The following is a 14,578-nucleotide window of genomic DNA, read 5'->3' as shown; positions in this document are numbered from 1 at the left end:
GATTTTGTGTTTTGTTACACTGTGCAATTAAGAGCGATGTTCACGAGCAAGAAGAAGAATCTGGGAGGATCATGTTCGCCGCATCTCAGATTCTTGGCGTAGGGAATCCGCAGTAACATAATGACGTTCCATCTACAAGCTTGCGTTGAGAAACGATCGAATTGTGGCTTCAATCGGAGTATGAATAATCCCCAGTCTCTACATCCGGTTTTCTTTTGTACGCTGCGGAGAGAGGCCCAGGCAGAGCCAGAAGCGCACTAGTCTCGTCGCTCCTGCCCGGGAGGTGTACGGGAAATACCGCGGGATTTTCTACAAGCCAAGCATCAAGCGTTGCGCGGATATGTGCCTTATTATTTGGCTTTACCGCTCTTCTCGTCTTCACGACCCATTTGGGACCAGGTCCAGCTTGTCCTGAATTTCATTAGTTCAGCAAGTGGGCAGAATTCTCTCGTATTGGATAGCGGTGATGGAGGTGACCACGTCTTCTCAAGTTTGTAATTCTTTGAATCAACTTTCCTGGAGCCCTATGGGCACATGGAGCAGACGCCCTCTGTATCGGTCTATCCATCGAGTTCCTGGAAATTACAGTTTCAATCCTGGAAGTAAGTCTGTTTGTTGCCTTTTTGCCCTCACGCCTTCGCATCCCGTAGCCTTATGCTAGCTTGGGTTGTCCTTCAAAAGTTTCTGTTTTGTCTTAAATGGTCGGGATCAAGGTTAACAACTATTTCGTGCAGAATAAACATTTTTTTGAATGCAAGGCATGCACAATTCATGATTACCTATGCCTTTCTTCCCTGCATTGTTTATTTGCAAAGATCTGAAACTTTAACTCCCAACCATGCGTGCTTTTGTCAGTTTTCAATATTTACGGATAGAAAGTTACCTTATTGGGATCTGCTCGTATTTTCTATTGCTCCATCTCCAGCAGAAGTATTCAGTTCGATGAGGAGATACATTGTTTTGAGAGTAAACTACAAAGTAGCTGCATCAAGTGATGCAGGAGCTGGGTCCAAAAATATTTCTGAAACAGCTATCGGGAACGACGCGTCGGTGGAGCTACATGAGATGGGCTCCTTACGACTTGCTATTCGGGAGGCAAATTTTGGGGACTATTGGGAGGTTGCAGATACCCACTGTGGTGCCTTTCTCCCTGACCTGGGCTTTCCCATGGATGCAATGTTACGATTTGACAGGTCGTTTACTCTAGTCAAGGTTTCAATCATTTTTATGGCGTCAGCTTTGAAATTTAGACAATTAAAGCTTCTTGAAGGCAACTTGCTTTTGTGTATGGCGATGCAGAACATGTAGAACAAGCTTTAAGAAAATTGGGTTTGTCTTGCCGATATCTAAGCATCCCAATTTACATCAGATTTGCTTTCACATGCAGGGTTGTGGCAATGCTAGGGGGATTCTCATTGCCAAGTGGCAGGAAGAGAAAGTGCCTTGTTGCCGTTGATGGTCAATTGTATGAAGGTCTAAGACATGTTGGTTTTTCACTCGGGGACTTCTTGTTTTTCACTTGGAAGGGTTTTGAGAATGGTGTTCGCCATGAGCTCCACCTGGAAAGAATATTGGGCATTTTGACGGTGGATACTATAGCTGAGTTCTTGCCCAGGCGAAAACCAACAGGCTTGCGTAGGTATGTGACTTCATCATGGACTCGTTGTGAGAGACCTCTGAGATACAAGTGTGAACGTTTCAAATCCTTTCTGCAATGTCTTCGATGAAATACGCACTAGTTCAAGGAGGTAGAGTTAAGGTTTCAAGGCTTTTAGATCACAGAGAAGGCAATACTAAATGTAGTTGTAGGGCAGCGTAGGCAATGGCCTTTTGTAGGCCACGGAGAACTGTTGTTTTCTAAGTGATATTGCTGTTGATGCTCGATGTACACAGGGTTGGACTGCTTTGTAAGTGGTAGTCTAATGAAAACCTAATGTATATGGAACAGAATGCCTCAACTAGCGAACCACCAAAACTGCTTAAGCAATAAGGAATTCCTCTTGTAGGATCTAGTAAGGCCTTAACTCTAGTGCTCCAGAAGAATTAACAGATTGCAGTTGATCTCTAGAATGAGACGCTTGTGTTTGTGATCAGACGAAAGAGGACAGGAGCACTTAACTTGAGAAGCCTATGCTGAACGGGAGCTCATAGCCCAAGCAGAGAGCAACAACGAGAGAGGGAAGAGAGAGCCAAGGAATGAGACCGTGATTGAATGTCTTTTTGTGACAACCACAAATCCAGACTGCACGAGTCAATCCCACTCCACGTCCACAGGTCCCTACCTCTCCTTCCACTACCCTATATCTCCTTCCAATGTTTAGTCCGATCTGATGTCAAGTTTGAGACTGGTTCTAGGCAAGCTTGGCATTGGAGGGTGACCACATCCAGGATGTGACCATGTATGTGAGGGGAGTATTTCTTCTTCAACTTCCTGCATCACGGGTAGCTTAGTCCATGCTCCGGTACCATGGCTTTTTAGTTGATAATATGGAGACCACGCACCATGTGCCCTTGGTTCTAGTTGCCTTGAGATTCATTGCCTTCTTGGGAAGTATAGGGGCTCAAGAATAGTCGCCAATCTGTTAGACAAAGGACCAAATTATGCATATGCTCAGACATTAGTTGGTCCTGCAGGCTGCTCTTGTGGATCATGTACAGGGACTTCACCAAGCATGAGTTTCTGTTTGTTCCAGATGTGCCATTAGTAGAGAGATCTTGGTTCACTTGGACTTGGAAACTCAGCTGAAAGGATCCATTTTTAGGCCATTGAACCAGATTGCATAGAGCATGGGGTTAATGGCTTTGATGACTTGGGCCTACAAGGCAGGCTTGAAGCTTCACTAGCCTTGGCATGGCGCTGCATGGGTATGGATAATTCACCCTCCAACTCCCTTCGAAGTCCATCAGAAGAGCAGGCCGTGTTCACTACTCCCATATCTTTCCCATAAGGTGGAACATGATGAGTAAACGGTGCATGGGTTTCATGACCGTGTGAGACGACAGCCTCAAAGGTATTCTTATGTAAACAACAGGTCTTAGGTGGTAGCCGAGTAGACAACACATGCTTCAGGAGCGTATGTTCTCAGTGGCGAATATACACACAAGTGGCTCTAACCCACACAAACCAATCGAACATTGGTTTGCTCCTCACACTTAAATCCTAACCCTTCTAACCGATGGAACATTGGTTTCCTTGGGCCTAACTTTAAGACCCCTCCAAACCTTGCCTTGCCCCTAGCAAGTAGGCCTAGTGTGTGCACCTAGGGACTTCTGGGAAGTGTCGCTTCCCTTGGGCTAGTCCCCTAAGCCAAAGTTAGTCACAGCTCATACATTCACGTCCCCGTTACACGAAAGGAGTCCAATTCCAAGGAGGAGCCAAAGACCGAATCGACGAACGTCACGAACGGCGCTCTCTTCATCATCACTGAGTACTGCTCCGCTTATGCAGTCAGTGAAGGAAAGGAAGGTTGGTACGTGGACAGTGGAGCTTCAAAGCACATGTCCAACAAGGAGTGGTTCAAATTTATGGAAGGTACGCATTGCGATTCCAAGGTCACTGTGGGGGATAACTGGACATGCCCTGTGAAGGGTGTTCGTAGTATTCCATTCATCACGATTGCAGGAAATGAGGAGTTGATTTCCAGTGTACTGTATGTACTGCACTTGTGCAAGAACCTTTTGTTTGTCAGTCAGATGGACAAGCACAATATGTCGGTATTATTCGACAACAGCAAAGTCACTGTCACATCCAAGGCAAATGGAAAGGTGGTGGTTCAAGGACGCTTTGTTGGTGCACGGGGACCATGGCAGATCCAAATCGTGGCATGAGCAGTTCGGTCACGTCAATCATGACTCTCACCGAGATGCAAAAGTCAAAGATGGTGGATGGACTTCTACCGATTGTAGGCAATGAGCGTGTTTGCAGGGCTTGCTTGGAGGGCAAGCAACTCCCACAGGAGGCCTCATCATGGGCGAAGAAGCCGCTCGAGTTGGTTCATTCCGACATCTGTAGCCCAATGTCGACAAATTCATTTGCAGGTTCACAATATTCTCTTTTATTTGTGGATGATTTTAGTCGCATGACGTGGGTATTCTTCTGCCTGGCCAAGAAGTCTCAGGCTTATGAGAAATTCAAAGACTGGAAGACCCAGGTAGAGAAGGAGAGTGGGGAGGTAATCAAAGCCTTCCGCACCGACAAAGGGGAAGAGTTCACTTCTACCGAGTTCAATGGATTTTGGAAGAAGCACGGGATCAAGAGACATCTCATCTTCTCCCTTTGTTGAGATTTTGGACTGGTTTTTCAGCCTCCTTCAGCTGAATTCCGTTTTTCTTCATAACTCCTCACCCGTTTGGATTCCTCGACTTCTGTTTGGCCCGATGGCTTCCCCTCTGCCTCCCCTTCGTGGTGATATGCTTTTCCCTCCGTGCGTTTGGTGGAACGGGCAGAGCTGAGCACTTCTTTTGCTGGTCGAATTTGCAAAAGTGGCTTTTTCTAGACTTTTTTTCTTCTACCGCCTCCTGGGCCTCTCCTCTTGCAAAGCTACAGCTTTCTGTTGAATTTCGAGTGGTCCGATGCGCTGGTTGACTGGTTTTTCTCAGTTTTGGAGGACTTTCCGGCGATGAAACTTCTCCAAAACCTTCTCAATCCATTTCTATCTGAAGCATGCTTCTTTTGAGCCCAAGAACTCCCACTTCCTCGCGACAGAAGTGCTTCTTTTCGTATTTTTCAGTGGAATTCTTGCTGGTCGGCTCTTGTAAATGCTCTTTCTTCATGCCTTTGCACTCCTCTTTGGCTGAGAATGCAATTGGGCATTGGCTACTATGTCCTCTTGGCGATTGAGGACTTGGTTCGAGTCTTCAGGGCTTGGTGAGTTGTGATTTTGCTACTGCAATTTCTTTTTGCCATAAGCTATTGGTTGGCCTCGTGTGCTGCCTCTTTCTTGGCTCACAGGTGCCCAGGCAGTGCTACATGAGTCATTCTTTGGTTGGGTACTTTGCTGATTTTATTTTGGAGCTTTGAAAAGCTTTGTGAATGCCATCTGGAAACCACTTAAAGAGAGTGCAGCTGGGGTGCAGTGTGATTGCATCTGGACAGCCAATGGAATTGCACTCGGAAAAGAGAATGCCTTTGGGTTGAGCCTATGGGTTAAGTGCACTTATGTGATGGTGTTCTATGCTTGAAAGCCTTGCGAAGGCTTAGTGAATTGGGGCTGCGTGCTCAGTTGCAGGGAAGGTCTCCCAGATGCAACTTGTAATCATTTCACTGTGAAATATAAAGAAATACCGAAAGGGGCGCCACGGTGTTTGGGGTGCACTTGTCTATGTCTGTTGAGCAGGGGCATTCTAGCCTCCATCCCTTTTTCAATGGTTTTGTTTGTGAACAAATGGGTAAATGCCAAATGGTTATCATGCAATGGTTAATGGTTGTGATATATGCTTTGTGAGCTGTAAATAAGTGCTGAAGTGATTAAAGGTTTAGTTCCACTGCCCTCTGAGTGATTAGAGGCCGGTTTCATCTCACTACAGCTCGCACATCTCAGCAGAACGGAGTTGTTGAGAGGAAGCACAAGACTGTCACAGAGACATGTTTGACCATGTTGCGAGGGAGGAATCTCTCGAAAGCTTAGTGGGTGAAGCCGTGAACACTGCCGTTCACATCCTCAACAGAACCAAGACCAAGGCTGTGACTCCATATGAAGCTTACTATGGTAAGAAGCCCACAATATCTCATTTACGGTTTTCGGTTCTAATGCATTTGTTCATGTGCATAAAGATGAGCGGAAAGCTTGATTCCCATAGCCGAAGATGTATCTTTGTGGGATACAGTGAAGAATCCAAGGCCTATTGCCTTTTTGACCCGGAAAAGAAGAAGATCCTTATCAGTAGGGACATGATCTTTGAGGAGTCAGAGCCACAGCCTACAGAAGAGGTTCTTGAACTTCCGTCATTACCCCACCCAAGGTCACCATCCAAGAGGTGGAGACGATTGAAGACCCCAAGAATGAGGATGAGGAGGAGCATGCTGTTCCAGAACCGGCTCCCAAGGTGACTCCAACAAAGACACCTCCATCAGAGAATAAGCTACCTCAATGGTATTTGAAGACTTAGCAGACTCACGGGTCATGGACATTCCCGAGAGCAGTTCCGGAGTACGGTGGTCTCAACGCAACATGAAGACTCCCTTAGTGAACTACGCTATGGTGGCTCAGCTTGAGGAGCCACGTTCCTTCCAGGAAGTGAAGGATATTCCAAACTGGTAGGAAGCCATGCATGCAGAGATGGATGCCATTTTGAAAAATGACACCTGAGATTTAGTGCCCAAACCAACCAAGCGGAAGGTTTTGGGACTAAATGGGTGTACAAGCTTAAGTTCAAGTCAGATGGGAGCTTGGACAAGTACAAAGTGAGATTGGTGGTGAAAGGCTATGCACAGTCAGAAGGATGTGACTTTGATGAGACCTTCGCCCCCATAGCTAGAATGGTGACCATTCAGACAGTCATTGCCTTGGCTGCTCGTCATAGTTGGCCTATTTTCCAGATGGATGTCAAGTCTGCATTTTTGAATGGAACCTTGGAGGAGGAGGTATATGTGGCATAACCACCAGGATTTCAGATTCCAGGATCCCCATCAAAAGTCTGCAAGCTAAAGAAGGCCTTATATAGGATGAAATAGGCCCCCAGAGTTTGGTACCAACGGATAGATGTTTTCTTTCAGAAGATCGGGCTTTAGCGGAGTCCATCAGAGGCAAATCTTTATCTCGACACAGAGGGGGATTTGCGGCTGGCATTGATTCTAATGTGGATGACCTCATCATTACAGGGGATCATACGAAGAAGATTGCTCAGGTCAAGAGATTTCTCATGGAGGAGTTCGAGATGATTGACTTAGGCATACTTCACTATTTTCTTGGGATTGAGGTGAAGTAGGGAAAGAGTTGTATCTTTATTTCACTGGAGAAATATTGCAGGGAACTGCTCAAACACTTTTAGATTGCAAAGCAGCAGTGATTGTCACGAGGGTGTGATTTTGGCGCATGCATGTTGGCCTGCATGTGGGCAGAAATCTGGGAAAACAAGGGGCGATGTCAAGGGTTACTCGATGCGCTAGAACCCCTAGCATTATTGCTTTGGGGGCAAATGAAAGGTCTAGGGCCAAGAGGGGCCCAAAGAACCTTAGGATTTACAGGTTTGTCATTGGTATAGTCTCCATAGAAGGGGCAAGGGGCAAATGTACCTTCAGTTGGTCATTGGTATTGACCAACTAGTTGGTCATTGGTATTGGTATTAACCAAGACGTGGGCTGCCAAGTGGCATGCCCATGCAAAACCATTTTGGCAAGGAGGACCTTGGAAGCCTCCAGGCAAGGAAAATGGACGGAAGTCGACAAGATCACGGGGATGGAAAGCAAGCTTGGGTTGCTGGTATAAATCCCGGACGGTATGAGCCGTTGCGCAGGACCTGCATACACTAGCACGGCTGGTACGGACTGCTGGTTGCTGTTCCGTACAATTGTGTGGGTGATCACTGCCGGTTGCTGACGTTCCGTACAAATGTACGGTTGATTACTGCTGTCGCTGTGTATACGGGACCAGTATGGCTGCGAGTACTAGGTTAGGGACTGTGTGTACGGAATACACAGAGGCAGTGAACAACTGACGCAAGCAGACTGTACGGATGCTCATGTCTGAGGTTAGATGTACGGGTATTAAATGAGGCTGGTACGGCACATGTATGCCTGACAGGCAGGCTGTGTACGGACGATCACACGTCGGTGTACACTTGTGTACGGATTGTTGGTACGGTCGTTTGCACGAGTGTACGACGGGCATATCGTACAGCTGAGTTTGGCTAAAGGCCTCTGTATGGGCAGAATATGGGGCTGTGAGCAGGGCTTGTACTGACTATGCTGAGGTGTATGCACTGTTTCCATTAGATGCTCACGAGCTGCTCCCAAGGCTTCATCAATGTTCCTGTCAGATGATCATGGGCTGCTCTGGGTGAGCTGGCTGGTCATTTAGGGACTTTCCCTTCATCTACAAATTGATAGAGCAGGTGGTCATCCCTTTGTTCTAGGCTCCTTTGATGTTGGCTGAGTATATATATATACCTTTTCTTACTGTAGTGAGCAGATGGGTGTACAAGTGGCACTTGAGGGATTTGCAGGGGATTGTGTGACCAAGTCTTGGCTGCTGGAAACAATCCTAGGCTGAGTGTAAGCCTTTTGGAACTGAAATGGATGCTCCTTTGCTATGCTTGTTTGAGGACAATTTCAGTAGTGATTATGCTATGCTTTCCCCAAGAGTGTGTGTGATCCATCTCAGCCGGTTGATTCATCTCTGTACCGACGCATGGTGGGGAGTTTGCTTTACCTCACTAATACCAGACCGGATATTTCCTACGCAGTTGGATTGCTTTGTCAGTTCTCCGCCACACTCAAGAAGGCCCATTGGGATGCAGGTATGAGGGTGCTAAGGTACTTGAAGTAACCTGCACCTATAGCATCACTTATATGAGAGGCATTGAGTTGGGAGGTTTCTGCGATAGTGATTGGGCAGGTGATATTGATACCCGGAGATCGACCTCTGGATATTGTTTTTTACTCTCATCAGGAACTGTGTCATGGCTGAGTAAGAAACAGCCTATTGTCGCCCTTTTATCTACAGAGACGGAGTAAGGGCTGCTTGTACAGCGACATGTGAAGCATTGTGGCTCAGGTGGATCTGAGCGGAAACCACCGATGAGTAGCAGGTTGCGGTAGTCCTAAATAGTAAAGTTGTATTACCCAAGCTCCAATGGCGCATTGGTGGTTAACAGAGTTCTTGGCTATGGCTTGGTATATCACATCATATTGGGGCTTCCACCAAGAATGCATGGGACAGTTTAGGTGACAATTCCGCTACGTTATATGGATATCAAGAGCTCGGATAGCTGGATATAAGGTTTTCCTTCCATAGTTGGATCTCCTACTTTTCTGGCTGGTGGTGCAGGCAGGGCTCCCAAGCGGTCCTTGGCTGGACAGATGAAGAGGGACAACACAGTTCACTGCGGCATTGCAGAGATTGAGGCCATGCTCTTGCATTCGGTATAGAAGATATGGTAGCGGGTTCATCTCTTGGGTGGGGCACATACTGCGTGGGGGCTTACTTTTCAGATAGATGTGATAGCCCCTGCTTACTGCTAGATAAAGCTCGTTATGCAGAGTATCGATCCACTTCCCTTATTATGGTTTTCAACTTTTGTAATATAGCTGGTCACCTCCCCATTTGTAAGCACTAATATGAGGAGAAAAGTGGGGGAGGTGGACCATAATAGGATGGGGCTGCCACATGGGCAACACATAGGCTGCCATGTGGGCAGCTCTCAGGAGCTTACCTGGATGTCAGTGGAGGCTGCGTGGCATGCGTCTGGAGCAGATCCAATGGACAGAGGGAAGCTGAACATTTTTGCACCCATCTGGTCTGTGGGACAGTATGGTTGACCTGGATCAGGTCATACTCAGCTCAGGGCCTTGCTGGGATTGTACGGAAGGCAGGTGGGTACTGTATGGGCTGTTTACAGAGGCCGTATGGAACTGTGGCAGGGTATCCAGGGCTTGAACAGGTCTGGAGCAGAGGCGGATATCAGGGCTGAACTTGCAAACGTTTTGGGCCAGGTTTGGGCCTGAGAAGATGCCAACTGCAGCATAAAAAGGCCTGGGCTATGTGTCATGTTGCCAGGCTGGACCAGTAGGCCAGCCAAGGCTGGCTAGACCCAGCCACGGCCTCCACAGACTGAGGGGTTGGCCAGAATAGGCCGGTTCATTTGGAGGGTCATTGGCCTTAAAAAAGGGAGCCTTTTGGGCTCATTCTATTGTCCATCAGAAGACCAGTTTCAGGAGCAGATTGGGGCAGCAGATCAGCCAGCAGGAGCTGCAAGGAACAGGCTGAGTGCTGCAGACAAAGCTCTGAAGATGTCTTCATCCTAGGCTGACTATCAGGGCAGTAAGGAGGATGGATCAAAGGGGGAGCTTGGGCCGCACCATTGGGTGTTTTAGAGCAGCCAGGAGGTCAAGCAACCAGGTCAAGAACTGCCTTACTTGTGGCTGTCTAGGAGGTCAGCTTGGAGGGCTGTTTGTGGGGTACGACGACGAGGCCCACCTAAGCTCATAGGGAGCATGCCAGCCGAATGTTTTGGGAGTGCCACAGAGATAGGAGAACAGGTTCGCATCTAGATAGCATTCTGCTACTAGAGGGTGACACATTGGACATTGTTTTTGTTTCAGGTAAAATTTTAAGGGCAAATAATCGCATAATGGTGAATCTAGAAGCTTCTCCAAGTTGGGGGGGCTAATATTCAGAGCTTAAAATTTGATAAATTCGCCCAAAATTTAACATAACTTCCTCATATGAGGTCCAAATTTAGCCCTCCAAGTACTCAAATTGACTATCAAAAGTCATCTAGAGCCATTTATAAGGTTAGATTCTCAAATTCCAGCTTTAAAAACCTGTGTATGAACTTTAAGTATACTTCAACCCATTGAAGCTTTGAAAATGGTACCATTGGCTAATATTTGTAACTCTACCCTGGGAAAGATTCCTCCAATGACGTACACTTCCATAACTCTATAGGGGACAGATTCTCCCAATGACACACTTCCATAACTGTTCTCCCCTCTTAAAAGTTACCGTATGTGTATTGTGTCTGTTGTGGAGGGAAATATAAGCTTTGTCAGTTTTACATCTCTCCTGTGCATTGTCCGTTTACTTGCTGCAAATCTATGCTGAGTACACATAAGGAAGGAAGTTTTCAATTCCACTTACAAGCACCACTGTGTGAGTTCCTCGGCTCTATTAGTCTTCTGCTGCATATACCCTCTGTTATGTCATTTTCTAACATTATCATGAGGTTAAATCTGCACGCTTGTTTTTGTCTATTAGTCTTCTGCTGCATATACCCTCTGTTATGTCATTTTCTAACATTATCATGAGGTTAAATCTGCACGCTTGTTTTCTTTCTAGAAACCAGTTTGGGCACATCCCTGGATTTGTTTGGATATGTGCCTCTGCTACTCAGAAATCTGATAATGTACAAAATCTTAGGCCAAGATGGCTCCATGTTGTGCACTGTAGTATGTAAGAAAATGTAACAATTGCAAACTCCATGTTGTGTACTGTACTGTGTAAGAAAATGTAACAATTGCGAGTATGCTCTACAGCAATCAACAGATATTGCTATATAAGAACCATGTAGTCTTCAGTGACAGAGAAAGTCAATTTAAAAGTTTACAGATGGTGATCTCATTTAGTAATTTATGTGTTTTCCAGAACTGGAATAGCATATATTTCCAATGTGGCTGTGCGGCAGCGAGTGAGGAGAAGGGGCATTGCCAGAAGATTAGTCAAAGAAGCAGAACTGGTAGCAACATGTTGGGGCTGCCATTCTATAGCTCTCCATTGTGACATAAACAACCCGGGTGCTTTGGCTCTATATCTTGGGGCCGGCTACAAGCTTGTCAAGAGTCCTATAGGTGCAAAGTGGCCACAGCCGAAAGCTATGTCTGGTTCAGACTTCTGTTTAATGATGAAGTGTCTACATTCAAAGTAACGCTTCTGCCTATTGTAAAATTCAATTGAAAAACCATTTTCTCCTCTATTGAAGATGTTCCATTTAGATTTGTCCACACAAAAGGACACCAGATTGTGCATCTGTACAGTATGATCATCATGATTAGATCAGGATGTAGAAGGGTAGTACTAGAGTAACTGCATAAGCTCTGTTCAATATTTGTAGCAAAACAATCCTAGCTTCCTGTGCAGTTATCTGGTCTGCAATCGGTCTCATCAGAAACATTATTTTGATTGGCTGGTTATCTGGCTTTCTTGTATATTTTCCACAGGTAAGTTCCTTTACAAGTTCTGCTGGAAATGGATTAGATGTTAGCAGATTCACGTAGACATGAGGAAGATAGGCATGAGAGAGAGAGAGAGAGAGTGTGTGTGTGTGTGTGTGTGAGAGAGAGAGAGAGAGAGAGAGAGAGAGAGAGAGTATGTTTACAAAAGCTGTTGGAAGCGGGAAGCTTGAATGTTGCAGGAGATAATTGGGCTTTCTAGGTATCACACTAATTTAGAAGAGGCAGGGGAAGCCAATGTTTAATGATATGGTTTGTAGGAGGAACAATAGTACTTGGAAGTAGAGAGACTACTCTTGGGTACAAGAAACATTAGTACTTAAGGATGGATGGGCATTAGTAGAGACCCTTGGAAATCGTTATGAATGGAGAAATTCAATTAGTTTTTATATATACCTTTGTAAGACTAGAATAAGTCCAATCATACAAATTTAGATTTTTTGTTGTTCTAAAGACCAAAACTCTACACAATTATTTCCCATAAGCATGAATAGTGCTTCCTTGTCATAAGGCATGGATGTAGAAAAAGCTTCTCTTCTGTGAAAAATATTTAAAAATTTTGATCAAACTTAATACTTGAAAGCACACTTAACCTTGTAAGGAGATATCATGGCTTAGTTCTCACCACCTCTAGATTGAAGTGGGTTTGTTGGTGTAGGATTCCGAGGGACTAGAGGCTATGCCTAATGGGCGGGCTGAATGAGGGGTAACATGGGGAACATGCCCTACACATTTCCTCAAGTCTAAAAAGAGCATGGGATTGTTGACTTGAGCCTATATGAATCGCTTCAAATCCTAGTAGGAAGTTTGGGCCCCATCAGGAAGTTTGGGTGACTAGCTCCATGATTCTGGGAAGGCATGTTGTGACACCGTAGATGCAATGATAGCATTTAAGTAGTGTATTGGTATTCGTGTAAAGTGATTAATATCATGTATAAGGGCCTTAATCATTTTGTTTGGTCCAATTTTTGATTTGTGGTGGACAAGTCTTTGGCTTTTGTTTTTCAATTCATTGGTGGAAGCCTAGTTTTCACCTTCAGCAGCCAGAGTCTAATTCTTCTTGTTTATGCTGGTGTCCTTTAGAGTTTGTCTTTGTGAGATAGGTTTTCCTTTGCCAGTTCTTATAGTTATGGAAGTTTTTTCAGGGATCATGATGAAAGTTATTCTTTCCTTTTTTGATGTGTAGTCTGGGCACTCAAAGTTTTGTGGGTATGTTTAAAGCTAACTGGGTGATGAAAGCTTGGGTCCCTTTGTTTCAATGTTGCTTTGTAGGGACTGTGTATGGTCTGCTTTAATAAGTGAATCGAGAAGTGATGTTGGCTTTTCTGATTTCCATGTTTTCCTTCTTTTTTTAATTTTAATGTTAAATGTTTTTACTTGGCCCTTCGATGGGTTGCTACTCTCTCTCTCTCTCTCTCTCTCTCTCTCTCTCTCTCTCTCTCTCTCCACATGTACTACCTACACACAAATATACATACGTCATAGAGGTGCCTACATGTGTGCGCAAACACATGCAAGCATGCGCGCGCGTGCACACACACACACAGACACACACACACACACTCTCTCTCTCTCTCTCTCTCTCTCTCGCATTCTAGTCTAGAGCATAATTTTTGTTACTCCCATGTTAGAGTAAGCTGAACCACTATCTAATTATCTAAATACAATCACATGACCTTTGGCTTTAGCTAACCCTTGAAAAAGTCTCTCCAATTACGAAGAGTTGTTGTAAAAAATTTTTACACCTCTAGTGTCATCGTTCGCTTCTGTCTTCCAATTTGATTGTGCATATACCCCTCATTGGTTCTTGTAACCACCTCACCACTCTCTCCCAACTTAGAAATGACGGATTGTTCCATTGATCTAAGCCTGTGTTGTGGGACATTATTTCTATAATAGATCAACGGGGAAGGCTACAAGTATTTGATATGTGTTCTCTACTAATGTTTTCGTTTTCCTAGTCTTTTCCAAGCAATCATACATAGGTAGTCTTAGGAGGGTCTTTTCATTGTGATCATTATTCGTCCTAAGACTACATATGCAATATACATTTGCTATGGTGGAAATTCTCAATGCAAGCAATCAAAGGTACATCAAGATAATATGAGAACCATAAGGAATAGATCTATTAGAAATGCAAGTAGATTTGAGGCATGGACCAATGCCTACGTAGATTTAGGCGTTATACATAAGTTCCAAACTTGAAAGTATGAAGAGTACTAGGCGATCTTTAGGGTCCCTATAGTAGCTAAAAACTAGGAACATTCATTCTAGTAACCATAAATATAGTTCTTAGATCAACAAAAGAATGTTTCAAAAGAAATATCACAGTAATACTGATGTTCCCCATCCCCAACATAACTTGATCCCATAATTTATATGTAGCACTAACAATGAAAGCTACAACATGTCCTAAAGCTATGTCAATTGTGTAATGCAACGATGGACTAGAAGTCAATGTTACCAAGGTCATAACTTAGTTAAAATAGTTGCTTAACTACCAATTTAAGATTTAATACACCTTTGTATAGTATACAATTCATGGTAATAACTCTGTTGATGTTTGTCTTTGAATGCAGCTGTTGGTTGCCATTTTCTAGGTTGAGTTGTTCTATTGACTCAAAGCACAACATCCAAACTGCAAAATTTAGCTAAGATCTTTAGAGTCATTGAAGCCTTACTTTGTCCACA

At 44.7% G+C, this 14,578-nt stretch overlaps 1 protein-coding gene across 2 annotated transcripts; it reads left to right on the top strand.

Moving 5' to 3' along the window:
• LOC147903222 (Acyl-CoA N-acyltransferases (NAT) superfamily protein) lies at positions 1-11,925 on the top strand. 2 transcript variants are annotated; one of them, XM_087372613.1, is made up of 4 exons: positions 1-602; positions 926-1,193; positions 1,388-1,639; positions 11,304-11,925. In XM_087372613.1, exons 1-4 carry the CDS (start codon positions 467-469, stop codon positions 11,581-11,583), a joined length of 936 nt encoding a protein of 311 aa, XP_087228739.1. In that variant the 5' UTR covers positions 1-466; the 3' UTR covers positions 11,584-11,925. The 2 variants fall into 2 exon arrangements, with proteins under 2 accessions (XP_087228739.1, XP_087228740.1); XM_087372614.1 differs by having other exon boundaries at positions 929-1,193; positions 11,304-11,922.
• Positions 11,926-14,578: the final 2,653 nt, after the last annotated feature.

This window comes from Dipteris shenzhenensis, chromosome 3 (assembly GCF_047967505.1).
Source record: "Dipteris shenzhenensis isolate YYH24624 ecotype China chromosome 3, Dip_SZ_1.0, whole genome shotgun sequence".
Classification (NCBI taxonomy): domain Eukaryota; kingdom Viridiplantae; phylum Streptophyta; class Polypodiopsida; order Gleicheniales; family Dipteridaceae; genus Dipteris; species Dipteris shenzhenensis.
This window is presented reverse-complemented; position numbering and strand designations above follow the sequence as displayed.

What these genes read in the sequence shown, in the direction of transcription:
- LOC147903222 (XM_087372613.1), top strand. Translation starts at nt 467, where the DNA reads ATGGAGGTGACCACGTCTTCTCAAGTTTGTAATTCTTTGAATCAACTT. An exon ending in GCAATGTTACGATTTGACAG is followed by an intron (nt 1,194 to 1,387) that starts GTCGTTTACTCT and finishes TTTCACATGCAG; the next exon opens with GGTTGTGGCAATGCTAGGGG. An exon ending in AAACCAACAGGCTTGCGTAG is followed by an intron (nt 1,640 to 11,303) that starts GTATGTGACTTC and finishes TGTGTTTTCCAG; the next exon opens with AACTGGAATAGCATATATTT.